This window comes from Eptesicus fuscus, chromosome 4 (assembly GCF_027574615.1).
Source record: "Eptesicus fuscus isolate TK198812 chromosome 4, DD_ASM_mEF_20220401, whole genome shotgun sequence".
In the NCBI taxonomy this organism is placed as follows: domain Eukaryota; kingdom Metazoa; phylum Chordata; class Mammalia; order Chiroptera; family Vespertilionidae; genus Eptesicus; species Eptesicus fuscus.
The window spans coordinates 19,301,520-19,320,337 of record NC_072476.1 but is presented as its reverse complement, the minus strand read 5'-3'; the positions used below and the strand labels follow the sequence as shown (position 1 = coordinate 19,320,337).

General features: G+C 50.9%; 1 protein-coding gene across 3 annotated transcripts in view; it reads right to left on the bottom strand.

The window, feature by feature from the left end:
• The window catches only part of CIITA (class II major histocompatibility complex transactivator), a 38,504-nt gene that overhangs the window by 7,062 nt on the left and 12,624 nt on the right, over positions 1 to 18,818 (bottom strand). Inside the window, exons 1-12 of one of the 3 annotated variants that reach the window (XM_028145520.2) lie at positions 15,974 to 16,115; positions 15,631 to 15,726; positions 12,910 to 12,972; positions 12,652 to 12,732; positions 10,469 to 10,513; positions 9,249 to 9,401; positions 8,682 to 8,825; positions 7,698 to 7,835; positions 7,088 to 7,156; positions 4,360 to 6,010; positions 3,332 to 3,490; positions 2,566 to 2,637 (exon numbers count right to left, since the gene is read on the bottom strand). In XM_028145520.2, coding sequence (XP_028001321.2) covers positions 2,566 to 2,637; positions 3,332 to 3,490; positions 4,360 to 6,010; positions 7,088 to 7,156; positions 7,698 to 7,835; positions 8,682 to 8,825; positions 9,249 to 9,401; positions 10,469 to 10,513; positions 12,652 to 12,732; positions 12,910 to 12,972; positions 15,631 to 15,726; positions 15,974 to 16,100 — 2,798 coding nt within the window. In that variant the 5' untranslated portion in view covers positions 16,101 to 16,115. Of the gene's footprint in view, positions 1 to 2,565; positions 2,638 to 3,331; positions 3,557 to 4,359; positions 6,011 to 7,083; positions 7,157 to 7,697; positions 7,836 to 8,681; positions 8,826 to 9,248; positions 9,402 to 10,468; positions 10,514 to 12,651; positions 12,733 to 12,909; positions 12,973 to 15,630; positions 15,727 to 15,973; positions 16,121 to 18,818 lie in introns of those variants that run through there. The other 2 variants (XM_054714242.1, XM_054714243.1) reach the window with 2 other exon arrangements.

The following is an 18,818-nucleotide window of genomic DNA, read 5'->3' as shown; positions in this document are numbered from 1 at the left end:
CAGCCCCAAGAAAGATGGTTTGCTTATTTTCATTTTAATAACAAATAGAAGAGTTTCTTGAGCACTTACTATGTGCCAGGAACACAGCGTGTCCTTCACTCGGACTAGATCTTATTTAATTCCACAATGACTCTGAGCTAAGTGCAATTCTTGTCCCCATTTTACAGGTGGGGAAGTGGAGGCACAGGGAGGTTAGCTAACTCACACAAGGCCACATAGCCTGGACTGTCATTTAGACTAGACTTTGAGAGAATGAGAAAAATAAAGACAATGAAGGAGCTGTTTAGTTTTTAAAATATGGTAAACATAGAACAGTCCTTTATTCTGAAATTATATTCTTTGGACTTTTTGCCATTAAAATGTTCATTCTTTGATAAAATGATGGTGCCAGCAGGGGTTCTTTTGCTTGTTTGGATGGATTATACTTGATAAAAATTAAGATGGTAACTGCACATAGCCACTCAAATTCACTCTGAAATATTGTGTCTTTGAAACCCCAAAGTTTGGGAGCCACTAGCCTCCGAGAAAGGCCAGGAGATACGAGTCCATAATCTGATTTGAATCAAGGACCTGACACTTCCCTTCCCTGGGGCCTTTTGGGCAAATCCTTTCACCTCTGCACCTCAGTGTCCTAAAAGTTAGCTCTAACCTTATAAGGTTTTTAGGATTAAGGAATTCATTCATCAAATATTATTTGCCTCCTGGGTGCCAGGTCCATAGAGCCCGTCACGGAGACAGCTGTGAACAAACCAGGCAAAAACCCTTGCCCTTGTGGAGCTGAAATTCCAGTGGGTAAGACAGATAATCAAAGATATTGGTATGCTCAGCAGGAGTGGCTCAGTGGTTGAGTGTTGACCTATGAACCAGGAGGTCATAATTCAAATTCCCAGTAGGGGGCGTGCGGGAGGCAGCCAATCAATGATTCATCATTAATGTTTCTATTTCCCTCTCCCTTCCTCTCTGAAATCAATGAAAAAAAAAATATAAATATATATTTTAAATATTGGTATACTCTCTGGTGTGGGGGACAATACATGATGTGGGGTGGAATTTTACTTTTAAAAATGGGGGTCAGTAATCAATAAAGAAAAAAAAAAGGGGGGGTCAGAAAAGGCCTCGCTCAGTGAGAACCAGAAGATAGTGAGGGCGCCGGCCATGTAGCTACCTGGGGAAAAGTGTCCTGGGCAGAAGGCACAGCCAATGCAAAGACCCAGAGGCCAGGCCATGCTTAGTAAGGTTGAAAACCAGCAAGGAGCCCATGTGATCGGAGTGGAGTGAGCAAGGGAGGGAGTATAGGAGGTCAGGTGAAGAGGTAAGTGAGCGCTGAATCAGTGAAGAACCCTGTCTATAAGGCAGAGCCTCTGCAGGATTTTCAGGGGCCGAGCAGTCTGATCTGTGTGGGTAGATGAGGCCTACAGTGTGCCTGGAACAGTGGCTGCCAGTCATGCACCAGAATATTTTCTCCTTCCTTCCTTCCTTCCTTCTTTCCTCAGAACTGTCTCGGGGCTTCCGGCCTCCAGGTGGCCTGTGTCCTGGTTCTGGGCTGTTCCGCCCCACGGTTGCTGTTCCCCAGAGCACAGTTCCGATCTTGAACTAGGGGCTTTTTAAGCTGAAAATAATTCAAAGCTAGAGGAGCCCCGATTGTTTTCATACATTTCCTCTTTTCAGCAATATTTTTATCTCTGCACAAATTTGGCAACTTGTCTCTGTTTGAAACAAGGAAACCCCCCTCCATTTTTTTTCTGGGCGCAGGGGGAGCAGTGACCAGGAGAAGCAGACAGCTTGTGGGTGGCCAGCTGGGAACCTTTGGCAAGTTACATAACCTCACTGGGTCTCAGTTTCCTCATCTGTAAAATGGGAAAGATAATGACTATCTCCCAGAGTAGCTCTTGAAATTAGTGAAATTATATATAAGATGAACTGAGTACACTGTAGGTGTTTAATAGGTCCTTCCTAAACGTCAGATGATTTTAGGTTCCCTTACAAGGACCAAACACGAATTTAGCTTTTCTCTTTGTTGGAGCAAGAGCCAGGCTGCGCTGACTTTTGTGACTCCGCACAAACAATTTACATCCTCTAGGCCTCAGTGTCTGCATCTGTACAATGGGGAGATGATAACAATACCTCTGCCCTGTGTGGCCTCCCCACCTGCTCTTCCAACTCCTTTCTCAAGGTTTATTGCTTCAATCACCTCCTCTAGGAAGTCCCCTGATCTCCCCCACATCTGCACTCTTACAATCCTTGAGTTTCCTGCCACTTATCTCAGCAGGGGGCAACTGTCTCTTTACACTGGGCTGAAAGCTCACTGAGGACAGTGGCCTTGTTCACCTGAGTAGGTCTGTTGAATGAATGAATTCAAATAAGCATGCTTGCCAGTCAATGAGCCCATTATCTTCACTAGCCCAGAAGGGCCAAGCCCCAGCTGTTAGAAGCTAGTTTCCAGAGGGGTGGGGTGAGAGGGTAAGAATAATTCTGGGGACCCATCTCCCTTCTGGTGGCACAAGCCCAGCTATCGATGGAGAAGAAACCTCATGGGGACCCGAGACAGTCCGCCCCTTTGCTTACGCAAACTCGAGCTTCCTTAGGTCCCGGATGGCGGGGAGTTCCCTGGCTGTGTCTTCTGAGGAACTTCTTGTCCTGGAGAGAAGGGACAATGTTAGGGGGGAGCAGGCTCTTTGCCTGTTGCTGAGCCCCTACCTATGTGTCCTAAGATGCATGCCCCAGTGCCCAAAATCCCCCCCCCCAAAGATTGCCTTTCTTGTGGCTACAGACGCCCCCTATTAAAAAGAAAAACCTTGAGACAGGACATTATTAAGGCATTACTGTGTGTCTCATGGCAAAGCCCAGACCCATCGTAGACAGCACAGAGCATGTGCTCAGACAATGTATGATGATGGCATGACTGAAAGACAGTTGTCCTGTGGTCAAGTTTCCTCTGCTCTCTGGACTTTCGAGCTCTGCTCTCCATAAAATGGGTACAATACTGGTCCTGGCTGCCTTGAAAGGTTGCTGTAGGTTTCCCTTCTGTTACTCGCTGCAGAAGGCAGCTCATTAAAATCTCTTAGCAAAGAAGAGTATGCACATCCCTGGCATTAGCTGGGAAAGAATTAGGTACATGATGGCAAGTTTTGAACGGGACAAAGTGGAAGTTCTGGGGGCTCTGCCTGGGTGGTAACTGCATTGAGAGATTCTGGGTAACCATGGCCCAGGGCGAGGGCACGGGATCCCAAAGGAGAGAATGCCTTGAAGTGCTACCAGTAAACTTGATCTTAGGTCCTATAGGCCTTCAACTTGCATGGCCTGGACCACCTCCCACCCCTGTCCCCCTCACCTCTGGATCTGCACAAGGTTGCCCAGGTCTTCCACATCCTTCATGGACTTGGCTTTGAAAGGCTCAACAGTGAACTTCTCTTCCACCGCCTGGAGTAGCTTGGCCTCCCCATGCTGTTGTAGGGACTCCCACAGCCCCACCGTGTCACTCAAGGCGGCCCTGTGGAGGGAGGGCCTCAGACCCATGCACAGTGACAGGGCTAGACCATAATGAAGGAGCAGCTTCCTGAAGGGACCTCCTATGTATTCAGATACTTCCCTCTCTCAGCTGAACCCCTACCTCCTCCAGAAAGCCTCAAAGACCACTTCAGCCCTTATTGATTTTTTTTTTTCAAATCCCTGAGTGGTTTTGTTTCCCTTTTTGCTTTGGCTACTAGGAAGCTCAGTGCTAAATTCTTGGATTGAACCATTACAATGATGTAGGACCTTACAGCTTGGGTAAAGTATATTTATGGGAAAGGTGGGAGAGGTTCTCTAGAGATTAGGCTGAAGTGATCAAACAGAAGGATTTAAATGAGCCAAATTAAGGAATTTAAACGTCATTCTGAAGGTACTGGGATACTTCTAAAGGATTGTAAGTATGACCAGATTCAAGTTCTGGGAAGACTGCTCTGATGGTTAAATATAGTGACGTGGAAGAGGAGAGAATGGATGGAACGAGGGAAGGCTGTAGCTTTAATCCAATCATGACAGAATGGTGGCCTGATCAGGGGTGGAGAGAAAACAAATCTGAACCTCAATCAGTCTGAGATTCTAGACATGGCCCAGTACCTGGCATATGGGCACCTTCAAATACTGGTTGAAAGAATGAAGCTGTCCCTCACTGGGTGTGTGTATGATCTTGGCAAGCCGCTGGCCCTCTCTGAACTTCAGCTTCATCTTAAAAACGAGGGAATCACTTCTGCCCCCCGCCCCCGCCCCTGGCTGCTGTGCATATACATGAGACCCCACAGAATGAACTCAGCATGGTAGCAAGACCACAGCAGGTGCTCAATGCAAAGAAGCCCCTTCCCTATCCCCTGACCCCACCTGAACCGGGTGACACAGCTGAGTCCCACGAGACTCCTGAGTCCAGAGGGGTCAATGCCAGTGCTGCGGAGGTCCAGGGAAAAGTCACGGCCCGCTGTCTCCAAGGTCCTGCCCAGTATGTGGGTGTCCGGAGGTGTGAGCCGGGTACCCAGGAAGGAGAGGTGGGCGGGGAGCCCCTGTACCACATGCCGCCAAAGGCCAGCGTCCATCGCCTCGTGGGCACAGTGCAGCAGCTCCAGCAGCCGCCCTGCCTGCAGCAACCCTGGCTGCAGCCGCTTCAGGTACTTGGTGAGCACCTTCTGCTTCCTGTCCACCACACTGGCCACCACCGGCCCGGCCAGGGCTCCCAGGCAGCGGGCATGAGGCTGGAAGACCAGCCCGGCCAGAAAGCGCGGCATGCCCTCCAGCCAGTTGTCATAGGGCCTCTTCTTCCTCGGGGTCAATGCCAAGTACTGCGGCAGCTCCTTGTCCTTGATCTCACTGCTCACAGCCAGCCACAGGGCCCCCAGGAAGCACTGCAGGAGGAAGCTGGGGAAGGCCAGCTCGGTCTCTGGAGCCCCAGGGCAAGGCTGCACCAAGCCTTTGGCCACAGCCCAGGCCCTCACCTTCTCTGGGAGCTGGTCCTCCCGCAAGGCGCTGTGGTGTCTGCGGCCCAGCTCCCAAGCCAGCCTGGCCACTGTCTCCAGGGCCCCGGGGGGGCTGTCATGGACCGCTGGGCCGAGGAGGCCAACGTAGAGTCCCGTAAGTGTGGAAGGCAGCTCGGCCTCCTCTCCCAGCTCCAGGAGGGCCTCAGAGAGCTGGCACACGGCCCGGCACACAGTGGGGCTGTGGCTGTGACTGAGAAGAAGGGGCTGGCCCCGGAGGAGCGCCAGGGCTCTTTCCTGGTGGTGAGCGGCCCCCAAATGTTCAAAGTAGCGCTCCACATAGGTCTCAGCCTGCTGGGCTGAGAAGCCGGCCATCTGGAACAGGGCGTCCGCCTTGCTCAGGCTCTGAGCCAGGCGGCCCCGGGACCGGGCCGTGACCAGCAGGGTGCAGCCTCGCAGCAGCTTGCGCTGGAGGAGGCCGGCCAGCAGCCCTCGGAGGGAGCTGGGCTCCGCCGCCGACACGGGTCCACATGTACTGGGCAGGAGGCCGTCTTGGGCTTCGAGCTCCTCAAAGGCATCCAGGATGAGCAGAAGGCGGTCAGGCCTCCTCAAGATGTGACCAAAGACCTCACTGTCCCCCGGCAGTGGCTGCGGGCCCAGGGAGAAGAGCAGATCCTGCAGGCGGTAGGTGTCCCCTGATCGGTCCAAACAGTGGCAGGGCAGGTAGAAGACAAAGTCGTACTGTGGCAGCTGGCCACAGGCCCAGGCCCGGCTCACTGCCCGGGCCCAGCGGCTCTTCCCCTGTCCTGCCTTGCCCAGCACAGCAATCACCTGTGTCTCACGCGGCCGCCGGCAGTCACTAGCAGCAAGCAGCACCCCAGCCAGGCCACCGCGGGCTGGCTGCTGCTCTGCCCAGTCCAGGATGACCAGTTCCCTCTCCAGGCTCTTGCTGCTGCTCCTCTCCAGCCGGGCCCTCATCAGGTCCACCTCCACCAGGATGTCTTCCGGGCCTGCGGGCTTGGCCTGGTACTTGTCCCGTAGTGAACGGCAAAACTGCTCCACCCTCTCTGCCAAGCCAAGGAATGTGTGGGGTGAGGAGAGGATGCTAGTGGCAGGACTGGCCACCATGAGGGCAGCCAAGAGGCCAGCCCGGCCACCATCACAAGCTTCTTCATTCGTTCACCACACAATCTTTACCAACCACCTTCTTTATTAGCTGCCTCGTTGTTACCCAAATACTCATTCATTCCCACGCCCATGATTCCCTCATCTTCTCACTCATTTACCTTTCCACTCCTTCATGTACTCACTAACCTCTTTCTTTACTCACTCACAATAGGGAGGACATTGGTGGGGTGTTAAGAATTAAGATTGTGAAATCCATGTGTCTGGTTCAAATCTTAGCTCCACCACTTATTAGTGTACCTTGAGCATGTTATATATTCGTTATGCCTCAGTTTCCTCATCTGTAAAATGGGAGTAATATGAGGGTTGTTTGTGATGTTAATGATCTACACTAATAAAAGAGTAAGATGCAAATTGACCGTAACTTCGTGATGCCCACCAGCCAATCAGGAGTATGCAGATTAACCCAACAAAGATGGCAGGTTAATTTGCATACACAGGCGCAGGCGGGCCGCTCTGGGCCTCTGGGCAGCATGGGAAGGTGGAAAGGCGGCTCTGGCCAGAACAAATGCGGTGCCGGCAGCCAGGGGAAGGAAGGCCCATCTTGCACAAATCTTCGTGCATCGGGCCTCTAGATTAATATAGAAGAGTACTTGGAACAGAGTAAGCACTTACTCACTTGGCCATTCACTATTTGCTCTTTCATTCTCACCTTCTCTCCCATACTCATCATCAACTTCTTCCATCTCCTCACTCAGTCACCCACTCTTCTTTCATTCATTCTCTCAACCTTGCAAACAAGATGCAGCACTAGTGTGGGCTTATTGAGGGGTAGGTCCTCAATAAATGTACTGAAGTTTGAGTGCCAGAATGAATGCTGATATGATGGCAGAATCAAATGAGTGAATGAATGAATGAGTATGCCAACATAAACAATTGAATAAATGTTGAGTGAAGCAAAGCCAGATTTGGGCTCCTGCCTCCAACACCCAGGGCAGAGGGACCCTGCTACCACTCACCAGGATATTTTGGAAGCTTGCTGGAGACCTTGCGAGCTGCCCGGCATTGGGCAGGGGACATCTCATCCTCTGGAGATGAAGAAGACGGTGTCAGAATTGGGGTGAAGAGTACCCTAGGGTCTTCCCTCCCTCCGAGGCATTCAGTCCTTTGAGTATGCAGAGGGTAGAGCCCATAAGGGCTGGGGGGTAAGGGGGTGTCACAAGGTGGAGACTTGAGATTGTATCCTGCTCAAAGATGTCTTTCTTTGGCCAGCTTTACTTTTAAACATTTTCACCAATGTTTTTAAAAATCACCATATGTAAAAAGTCAAGATTTCCAGATTCTGCTGACAATTCGGAATTTCTGGCCACACTGGGCTTTCCTGCCGGGTGACAAGCTGATAAAGGCTGGTGGCCTGGTTTAGGTGGGACCTGGATTCTCCAGCTGTCCCCCTCGCCCACCCTCCCAGACCTTCTACTCCCTGGACACCCTCCCTGCCCTGTTTACATAAACACAGCCTGCTTGTCCCTGCAGGCAGCTGTGTGTGGACCTGATGGTCCGCAGCAGCAATTCTTTCCCCAGGGCCCGAATCCTGCTTCCAGTGCCTCTCACAGGCCCTGAGCCCCTTACCTGTTACGTTTGCACGGGAGGTCAGGGCTGGCTCTGGCATGTTGGGAAGGTCAGCTGCAGCCGGAGCAAAGGGGCTGGTAGAGCCAGGCCGGTCTGGGGACTTCGGGAGGCTAGAAGGGGGTGCTTGGGGCATCTCGCCTAGATTAAGGGAAAAGGGAATATAAGAACAACCTGATGCCCAGCCGGGAACCCAGTTGAGTCACCCAACCTCAAATCAGCCTGTGGGGCTTGGAAAGTCTGGGGAGAGGAAAAGAGAACTTCCAATGGACATTTCAGGATGGAATTGAAGAAAAAGCTCTGGAGTTACATCTAGCTCCTGAAACTTTGGTTTCACCACCTGTGAAATGGACACAATTAGCTCATAGAGAGCTTACGTCGGTGTTTATTTTCCTAGATGCCCAAAATGTCCCCCTGCTTCTGGGGCGCCTGTGCCTTATACATATGCGGCCTTCAAAGGATGCTCTTCCATTGAGTGGAAGTATAGCCCTGGCCTCATTCTCTCTCCCATCTCGGAGAGCCAAACATGCCTTCCCCTGGGCAATTCACAGCCCATCATTGCGGCCGTCAGAATGGTTCATTTTACTATTCACGAAACAAGGTAATTCAGAGAAAGCTGTGCAAGGATGCACACCAAACTGCTCACAAGGTTTTACTAAAAGAGTGAGGGAGAGACTTGGTTGTTCTTATAAGCATCTCTTATTGTTTGACTTTTTAATGCATATGTATTGATGTTGTAGTTTAAAAACATAACAATGTTTAATAGTGTGGGGAAAAGAAGGAAAAACGAAGGCTTAGTGGGGAAAAGTGACACTTGAAGGCCACACAGCCACTCAGTGGGTCACTCACCCAGACCCCCTGGGGGAGCTCTGCTCCTCTATTTTGATTCTTGGGAAGTGGAGACAGAGAGGAGGGAGGATCATGAAAGTGTACGGAGGGAGTAGTCAGGTAGCAGGAGAGGGGTGGGGCCAGGCCTCCCTCACTCACCTTGGTAGATGAGTATACTGGACACCTCTGTCCCGGCTCCTGAGATTTGCCAGAGCCCCTGGGGCAGAGCAGGGAGGGTGGGGATGATGTGGATGGGCCCAGCAGGGAGACTCAGGCAGCTCAGCAAGGAACCGGAGGGGGGCGCTACAAGAGACCAAGGCAGTGAGGTGGGACCCTCCGCAGCACCTGTGTTTGTAATCCTGTTTTGTGATTATCTGATTAATATCTGACTCTCTTCCTAAAGGGAGCAGCAGCGGTGTCTGCCTTGCCCACGGCAGTGTCCCTGGCACCTGGCATAGTGGCTGGCACAGAGAGGTGCTCCCTCCACAGTGGATGGATGCACTGGCTGGCGGGCGAATTCTCTAATTGGTGGCGATTCCCTGCTGTGCCTCCCAGGGACATGTTTTCTGGCACAGACCGAGTTGATGGGAACCCAGGATGGGACTGGCTGGGACGGGAGTGGGTGACACTGGTTGGGGTCAGGATTCTGTGTCTGGTGGGCCCTGCCTTTGTCACTCCTCTGGCACAGGGAGGGGGAAGCCCTCCTTCTCCCAGCCCCTCACCTACCAGGCGTCAGGACGGTTTCCTCCAGCCTGGTCGGGATGGATGTTGGCTCCTTGTTGAACAGAGCAGGGGGTGATGGGCAGGGCAGAGCCGAGGAGTCACTCACTGGCCCCACCAGGAAAGTGCCAGTCACCATGGACGCAGTCAGGGGCTCGGCTGTGGGGAAGGCCATGTTAGAGGCTGCAGGGGATCTAAGAGGATGCCTGGAGGGGCCTTCCTGGGGTGGGGGCGCTCTGGGAGCAGAGTACATCTCTCTCCTGGCAGTTGGAGGAAACTCCCGTCTGCTTCTCAGCCCTGGGCAAAGCTGGTTTGATCAGCAACTACTCTGTGCTGGGCAGCCAGGCCCCTGTCCCCAGCCCTCTCCTGTGCCTGGGCCCTTAGAGCTTCCTGAGCTGGAGACTCATGATGGCCCCAATAAGCCACTGAGGCAGGACAGACCTGACGTAGGCTGCTGGCCCTGGGCCCTTCCACTTCCTACAGCCAGTCACAGAGCTCCCAAGGAGACCCAAGCACTTCCCAAAGAAGAGTGGTTGCACCCCCATTGGACTGGGGCAAGGGTGTAATGGGGAGACTAAGAGGGTAGAGACTTGCTTCCCCCATTAGATTGGGAACTCCCTGAAGACAGGGACTGCTTCTCCATTATCCTGGGATCTTCATGCGCAGGACCCCTACCTCCCTGAGGTCAGGGACTAGGCTTCCTCCATCAGATCATGAGCCTCTCATGCCTCAGTCTGTTCCCCAGGGGCTAGTCTTTCCACCTTTGCAATAACAACTGGGTGGGAGGAGGGGGGGGGGAGGAAGCATCTGGTGGGGAAGATGGTGAGCTAGGAGGAAGAGGCTCACTGAAGCTTAGGGGCGGGCGGGCAGGGGTGACTGACTTCACTCTGAAAGAAGCAGTGGAGCAAGGCGGGGATCTGCAGGAGAGGGAGCAAGGTCTCAGCTCTGACTCAGCATAAAGAAGAGGGAGGGATGTTAGGGAGGAGGCTCTGTAGGAGAAGCTGTTTCCCAGCAGCCCTCGGACTATACAAGCTTTGGGATCATAAACTGGCTCTCGATCCCAGCTCCACCTCTCACTAGCTGTGTGATCTTGGACACGTGGCTTTGCCTCTCTGATCCTCGGCTCTCAAATGCCAGTTTCTGTGTGTACTTGAGGAGCCCTGGCTGGCCCACCTTGCAGCCCCCACCCCTTCTCCCCTTGCCCCGGGCCCACCCGCCCTGCTTACCGAGCTTCCTGTGCTTCAGGTCTGCGGGCAGCTCCTCTGGGAAGGCTGCAGAGAGAACACCAGGGTCAGCAGGCCCAGGGGAGGGGTGTTCCCAGCCAGGAGGGGCTCCTGGGCCCCAACAGGCTAAATAGCTTTGCCTGGGAGGTGGCCTTGGGGGTCCCACTCCCGCCCCCTGACCATTCCTGCTCTCCTCATCTGTTTGTTTATAACCAAACCCCACCTCGAAGCTCACAGGACAGTGAGGTACTGGAAGTGGCACAAGCACAGCGGGGACACACAAGACAAGTTTGAGTTTAAAAAGATATGAAACACCTGCTTTTGATTCCTTCCTAGTTGTGTGTCTTTGCAACACAGCCTCTCTGAGCCTGTGATCTCTCATCTGTGAACTGGGAGTATGGGAGGGTGATTCTACCTCCCAGGAGTGCACTGAAAATCAGTGAGTATCAAACACTTAGCACACCAATGGAGAAAACCCCTAGGTGTCCCTTAGCAAGGGGTAAACAAACCATGGTTCATCCACCAACGAAATACTGTGCAGCCCTGAAAATGAACAAGGGAGGACGCCGAAAGATGTACGAGGAAGTGTACTAGCATCTGCAATTCACTTAAAATTTTCCAAATGTAACATGAATGAATGGGGGGATGGATAGAGGGATGGACCAATGAATAGAGATGGGTTACGGCAAATACAGCCAAACATTAATTGTAGAATGTAAGTGGTAGGTATGTGGTTGTTTGAAGCACAATTCTTCCACCTTTATTGTATGTGGCAAATCTTCATCATAAAATGAAAACGAGAGAGAGAGAGAGAAAGGAAGGGGGAAAAATGAAGGATGGAAGGAAGGAAGAGTTCCCTGAAGGCAAGACAATTCTTCATCAGTGATGCAGAAGTGACCGCCCCCCCACCCCACCCGACAAGACTGTTAAATGAAGAAAGCCAGGTGCAGATAGCACAGGTAAAAATGTGGCCATTTGTGTAGAAGATTAAAAAAAAACACAACAACTTTGAGTTGGGTTCTAGATAAATAACATGTCTAACAAGGCAAAAAGGAAAATGACAGCATAGGTTGTCTTCAGAGAGGGGAACCGAGAGAAATAAACTGAGAAAAACTGTTTGAACATAAAGAAATTGGTACAGGGCTTACACGTGGTCTGGCACATAGTATGCACTTCATTAACTGTTATGCCCATTTTACAGATATTTTCATTCAACGGATATTTATTGAGGTACTACTGCATGCCAGGCACTGTGGTAGATGCTAGGGATGTGGTGATGAGTAAGAAAGACAAGGTCCCTGTCCTCACATAGGGGGCACTAGGCAAAAGGCAATAAATAAAATGAGTTCAGACTATGACAAGTACTAGGAGAGACACAACAAGGTGAAAGTAAACGAGGTAATCACATGAAAATTGTGGTCAAGGAAAGCCTCCCGGAGGAGGTGACATGTTAGCCAAGACCTAAAAGATCTGAAGGAACTGGCCATGGAAAGAAGTAGGGGAAGGACATTATAGATAGAGAGAACAGCAAGTGCAAAGGCCCTGAGGCTAGGAAGGGTCCGTGGGTTACAGGAATGGAAAGAAGCCAGTGTGGCTGGAGCAGGGTGGCTTATGGGGAGTTTGGAGAGATGGAAAGGGCCCGATCATGCAGGCCTTGTGGTATGTATTTTGTAGCCATTGGAAGGTTAACAGGTAAGCGGAATGATCAGATTTGTATTTAGAAAGCTCATGTTGGCTGCCAGATTGAGGAGGGAGGGAGACTGAGTAGGAAGCTCAAAAAGGTGCAGGTACTTGCCACACTCACAGGGAGCATAAGTAGCAGATCCAGGATTAAAACCCAGTCCTTGCTGATTCCAAAACCTGTGCTTGAAGAGACCTCCCCCAAATACAGGGGTGTCAACTAAAGACGAAAGGGAAGCCAGAACCTAAAGGTCCTTCGGACATGGCAGTCAGCACAGCCAGTGACAGACCCACCAGGAGACTAGTCACTTGTACCGGGGCTGTCTGCTTCCTCCCTGGCTCACCAGGGGGCCGTGGTGAGGGGAGAGGCAGGTGGGACACCCACACCCAGGTGGATTAGACAGGACTTAATGAGGGAAGCAACTGAGAGCCTCAACAGGCTGTGGAGCGGAGGCAGGGCCAGGAGTCAAGCGAGACTGGGTAGGACCAGGGCGGGGCTCACTCACGTCTTTTCTGACTCTTTTGTCCTGCTTCCTCCAGCATCTCCACACTCTCGCTGATCATGTCTTCTAATCCTATGTGCTCGACTTTGGAAGAAAACCAGACGCCAACATGCACAGTCAGTGGACACCCCAGCTGAACCCGTGCTGCCCCTCTGTTGGGAAGGGATCTGACCACCCAGGAAAGAATGGTCTTCGGGCATTAGAGTGCTCCCCAAGGAACAAGGAAGGACATGTGGGCTGAGCCAAGAGCCCCCAACTTACTGAAAATGTCTTTGCTCAGGCCCTCGAACTGGGAGTCCTGGAACACATACTGGTCCAGTTCCGCTGCCCAGACAAGGAAAAGTGCAGTCAGTGAGTTCTCAATAATGTTTGCTCAATGAATGATCAAATTCATGAAGGAACACTGAGCCTTCGTGGGCTCCTAATCTAACTGAAGGGCTGGGTTATGTATCCACAAAAACTTATCTATTGCTATAAAGGAGTGCAGCGCAGCGTGGATGAGTTGTCAGGGGGGCTTGAGTTTCAATTCCAGCTCTCTCCCCCACTATGCAACCTTGGGCCAGTTACTTAACCTCTCGGGGGCCCCCATTTCATCAACTGTGTCATGAGAATAAATAATGCCTACAACCCAGGCACCGATGGTGAGAATGAGAGGCTCTGCACTTAAAGCATTCAACACAGTAGTCAGTACACGGTAGGCACCCAATAAATGACGTGGCTAATTATACGAAGGAGAATGTGGTTTGGAACCAGTAGGAAGACAACGACCATGGCAGGAGGTCAGAGGAGAGAGTGGGATGAGGCAATCAGGGAGGGCTTCTGAGAGGAAGGGATCCTGGAGCCAGGCCTTGAAAGATGGGGCAGAGCCTGAAAGGTTGAGAGTGGGGGCCTTCTGGATATTTGGGGTATGTATGGGAAACTCTGAGAGACAGGTATCTGCAGGAGAAGTTTCATGTTGGAGAAATTTAGGACTTAATTTTATAGATAATAGGGAGTCATTAAAGGCTTCTGAGCTGAGGAATGGAGGAAAGGCAAAAATGATGATGATGATAATGATGATGATGACTATAAGGGTGGGGTGGTACCTAATACTTATTGAATGCGTACTCTTTGCAAATTCCTTTTCTAACTACTTTACATACATACAAGTATTCAATCCTCCCCAGCCATTCCATGGGGAAAGTGTGATTATTATTCCCATTTTTCACACATATGGAAGCCAATGTAATATTTCAGGATGTCTCAAATGATTGCGTGCCCGGGAGCAAACCCACAGACTTGAGGAGCTCAGGCAGTTCCACTTCCTGTGTAGATGCCCCTAAGGGAGAAACCCCCAAATCGTAGTGATGCCCAGGTTTTTTACTACGGCCGCCCGTTGTGAGGAAGTGTGAGTGCCCTCAGCCCCAAACACTTCTGCTTCCTGCTAGTAAATTCCCAGGAAGAAAGGAAGCAGGCAGACTCTCGGTTCTGTAATTTGAGACACCTCTCCATCTTCTGCCCTGGCGTGACACTGGACTGTGCCCTGGGAAAGACCAGCCGCATTTGTGCTGAGCACAGGCCTCCTGAGTGACGTGCTCCCGGGGTTGCCAGAAAAAGGGCAACTAAGAACAGCTGTGCAGGTTGTTCCGTGTACAAGGTGCCCAGCTAAGAGGGCAAATGTGGGGGGCAGGAAATTCAGCCGGCACTTTACATTTTTTAAAATTGATTTTAGGAAGAGGAAGGGAGAGAGAGAAACATCAATGTGAGAAATATCGATTGATTGCCTCCTTCACACACCCCAACCAGAGATCCAACCCTAAACCTGGGTAAGTGCCCAGACCAGGAATCAAACCCGCCAACTTTTGGTGTACGAGACGACGCTACAACCAGCTGAGCTACAGCCAGCTGAGCACGCGGCCAGGGCTCAGCCTGCACTTTAATAGCCAAGCGGTTACTTTCCTTTACTTTCAGGTGGGGGCTGTGTCTTCCAGAAGAAAGGCTGCCTTTTTCTACCTCAACAAAGTCTCTGTGTGGGATAGTGGTGGCTCCGGTGAGGAGGGATCCTTACCCCAACCAGCCCCAAAACAACAACAAAGCAAACACCTCTCCCCAGACTTCCGCCTTTCTGAAAGCCTAGCTCTTTTTAAAGCTGCAATCCAGCCTCTCAGCTTATGCCTTAGCAAACCTTCCCACCCCAGATACTTCCCTTTTTGTGGTGAAGAGTAAGACTCTGAAATGAGAAAGACATAGGTTAGAATTTTAGACCTGCCCATAACTATCTCTAATGCAGGTTTGGGTAGATTGCTTCACCTCTGAACTTCATTTCATTATCTGTAAAATAGAGATACTAATAATGCCTACGTCCTCTGTTGTAAGGATGCAACACATCTGGTGATTAGAGTAGTTTGGCTTAGGAGCTGGGGAGAATAGGAGGGAAGGATGTATAGCATGGGCTTTGTTCAAAGGGAAGAAAGAACAAGAAATAGGAAAAGGTAGAGAAATGGAGGCAAAGGATGTAAAAGTGAGGTTTTGTTTGCCTGTGGGTCATTAGTGGAGGGGTCAGTCTCCCTCACTTTTCTCCATCTTCTTGGAGTCCGCCCTGGAGTCTGTTCTTTTTTTTTTTTTTTTTTTTTTTTAAAAATACATTTTATTGATTTTTTCACAGAGAGGAAGGGAGAGGGATAGAGAGTCAGAAACATCGATGAGAGAGAAACATCGATCAGCTGCCTCCTGCACACCCCCCACTGGGGATGTGCCCGCAACTAAGGTACATGCCCTTGACCGGAATCGAACCCGGGACCCTTGAGTCCGCAGGCCGACGCTCTATCCACTGAGCCACACCGGCCAGGCTGGAGTCTGTTCTTTAGCCCTCGCCCCACATCCCCCTTGCCCTGATTTGTGAGAGAGGGGCTGTGGCTCGAGGTGAATGGGGGAGATTAACAAAAGAGGGAATAAAACCTTTCCCCTTAACTGTCCTTTTTCTGGGCTCAGAGTATTTCTCACCGATATTGGCATAAGCTTCCCTGGTCTCTTCATCACCTTCTATGTCGCACAACAGCCTGCTGAACTGCTCGCAGTTGATGGTGTCCGTGTCAGGTTCTGTGGGGAAAAGCCCCGTGAATGAAACGAGAGATCTAGGAAGAGGGCAGGTGGGGGAGGCGGAAGAGAGGAGTGGGGCTGGGCTAGGAGATGTTCCCAGTGCAAGAGCCAGACGTTCCCAGTGCAGGAGCTGTCCGCGGTGCTGACCGGAGCTCCGTGGCCGGCGCTTACACTGGTTGCTGTCAGTCTCCACTGCAGGCTGAGGGTGGGAAGGGGCTTGGGAGGGACCAGAGGGAGGAGAGCGCACCTGAGCAGAGATCAATCTCTTCCTCGCCAGCCAGGTCCATCTGGTCATAGAGGTGGTAGAGCTCCAAAGGGTCGGCATTGCTGTTGAGAAGCTCCAGGTACCCACCTTCTAGAGGCCCCAACTCCATGGTGGTACACTGTCCACTGCCTGGAAGGGAGACACACTTGTCATCTTATCAGATGTTGAAAAGATGCAGAGAATTAACATAGTTACCAGCTGAGTTACTTGGTAAAGGCCGGGGTTGGGGTAGCCAAAGAAAGTGTGCAAAAGAGCTCATTCAGCTCCTCTTATATGCTCAGGACATGGGAAGAGGAAGCCATAGTTCCTTCCTTCAAAAAACTTACAATTAAACTAGGAAGATGCTCATGATACAGGAGAGGAAACTGGAGAAGTGTAGGGTCAAGACATCTTACACCTGGTAAGCCAGGAGACTCGAGTTCCACATCTTGCACTGCCATAAATGATGACAGCTAGGACAGAGAGCACCTACTATGTGCCAGACCCATAGGCTAGTACATTTACTCCTCACATCAATAACCACATGAGGCGGGTATTATCACTATCCTGATTTTATACGATGGCTCTAGGGGAGAATCCTTCCTTGCCTTTTCTAGTAAACTAAGTCTCCGAGAGATGAAGTGACTTACATAAGGTCACCCAAATCCAAATGGAACCAGGATTTGGTCTGGGCAGACTGACTCAAGGACCTACATTTAGCTGTAATGCTCTACTGCTGTGGGTGACCTTGAGCAATTCTCTGCTCCTCTCTGTACCTCAGTTTTCTAATCTGTAAATTGAAGCAGTTGGGGCAGATTTTCTGTAAGATCTTTCATTATCATTTGTTAAAGGCCATAGAAAGTACCTTAGATGCTACTTCATTTAATCTTTAGGATAACCTTGGACGTGTCCACACAAAAACTTGTGTACAATGCATAACAGTCAAAATAACAGAAGCAACTTAAATGCCCATCAATGGATGAATGGGTAAACAGGATGTGGTAAATCCATACAGTGGAATGTTATTTAGCCATAAAAAGAAATAAGTATTAACATATGCTACAACACGGATGGAACTTAAAAACAATCATGCTAAGTGAAAGAAGTCAAACAGAAAGGCCCACATATTGTATGATTCCATTTATATGAAACTAGAGGCCCGGTGCATGAAATTCGTGCACAGAGGGGGGTTGTCCCTCAGCCCAGCCTGTACCCTCTCCAATCTGGGACCCCTCAAGGGATGTCCTACAGTGGGATCGGGCCTAAACGGGCAGTAGGACATCCCTCTCACAATCCAGGACTGCTGGCTCCCAACTGCTTGCCTGCCTGCCTTCCTGATTGCTCCTAACCGCTTCTGCCTGCCAGCGTGATCACCCCCTAACCACTCTGCTGCCAGCCTGTTTGCCCCCAACTTCCCTCCTCTGCCGGCCTGGTTACCCCTAACTGCCCTCTCCTGCAGGGTTGATCACCTCCAACTGCCCTCCCTTGCAGGCCTGGTCCTTCTCAACTGCCCTCCCTTGCAGGCCGGGTGCCTCCCAACTGCCCTCTCCTGCTGGCCATCTTGTGGTGGCCATCTTGTGTCCACATGGGGGCAGGATCTTTGACCACATGGGGGCAGCTATATTGTGTTTTGCAGTGATGATCAATCTGCATATTACTCTTTTATTAGATAGGATAGAGGCTTGGTACAGGGGTGGGGGCCAGATGGTTTGCCCTGAAGGGCGTCCCGGATCAGGTGGGGGTTCCCTTGGGGTGTGGGGCGGCCTGAGCAAGGGGCCTGTGGTGGTTTGCAGGCAGGCCACACCCCCTGGCAACCCAAGCGGAGGCCCTGGTATCTGGAATTTATTTTTCTTCTACAATTGAAACTTTGTAGCCTGGAGCGGAGCCAAGCCTGGGGCTCCCTCCGAGGCCGGTAGCCATTTGTGTTGGGGTTATAATTGAAATTTTGTTGCCTTAAGCGGGTGGGCCCGGCCAGGGTGTGTGGAAAGCTTTGCTTCCCCTGCTGCCGGTGGCAACCCTGGCCTGCTCTCTCAAGCTCCATCCTGCCACCATTTGTTTGAATTTGTTTACCTTCTATAATTGAAACTTTGTAGCTTAAGTGGAGGCTTAGGCCTGGCAAGGGCAGGAAGAAAGCTTGGCTTCCTCTGTTACCTAGGAAACTTGCTCTCTGTGGCTGTAGCCATCTTGGTTTGGGTTAATTTGCATACTCACTCTGATTGGATGGTGGGCGTGGCTTGTGGGCATGTCAGAGGTATGGTCAATTTGCATATTTGTCTATTATTAGATAGGATGTGACAATTAGGCAAATCTTTAGAGGCAGATAGTAGATTAGTGGCTAGGATTGGGGTAGAGTTGTGTGTGGGTGGGGAATGGGGAGCAACTGTTAATGGTACAGGGTTTCTTTTGGGGAGGATGATGAAAATGTGCTAAAATTGACTGCGCAGAGGATTGCACAACTGTGGAAATATACTAAAAAGACCATTGGATTTAAATGGGTGAATTATATCCCAATAAAGTTTTTATTTTTATTTTTTTCTACTGATTTTATTTTTTTTAGAGATGGGAGAAGGGAGAGAGAGAGAGAGAGAGAGAGAGAGAGAAAAGGAGAGGAGAGGAGAGGAGAGGAGAGGAGAGGAGAGGAGGGAAGGGAAGGGAAGGGAAGGGAAGGGAAGGGAAGGGAAGGGAAGGGAAGAGAAGAGAAGAAACATTTATGTGAGAGAGAGACACTGATTGGTTGTCTCCAATCCAGGTATATACCCATGACCAGGAATCTAACCTGCGACCCTTTGGTGTGAGGCTGACACTCTAACCACTGAGAAACACCAGCAGGGCAAGTTTTTAAAACAAA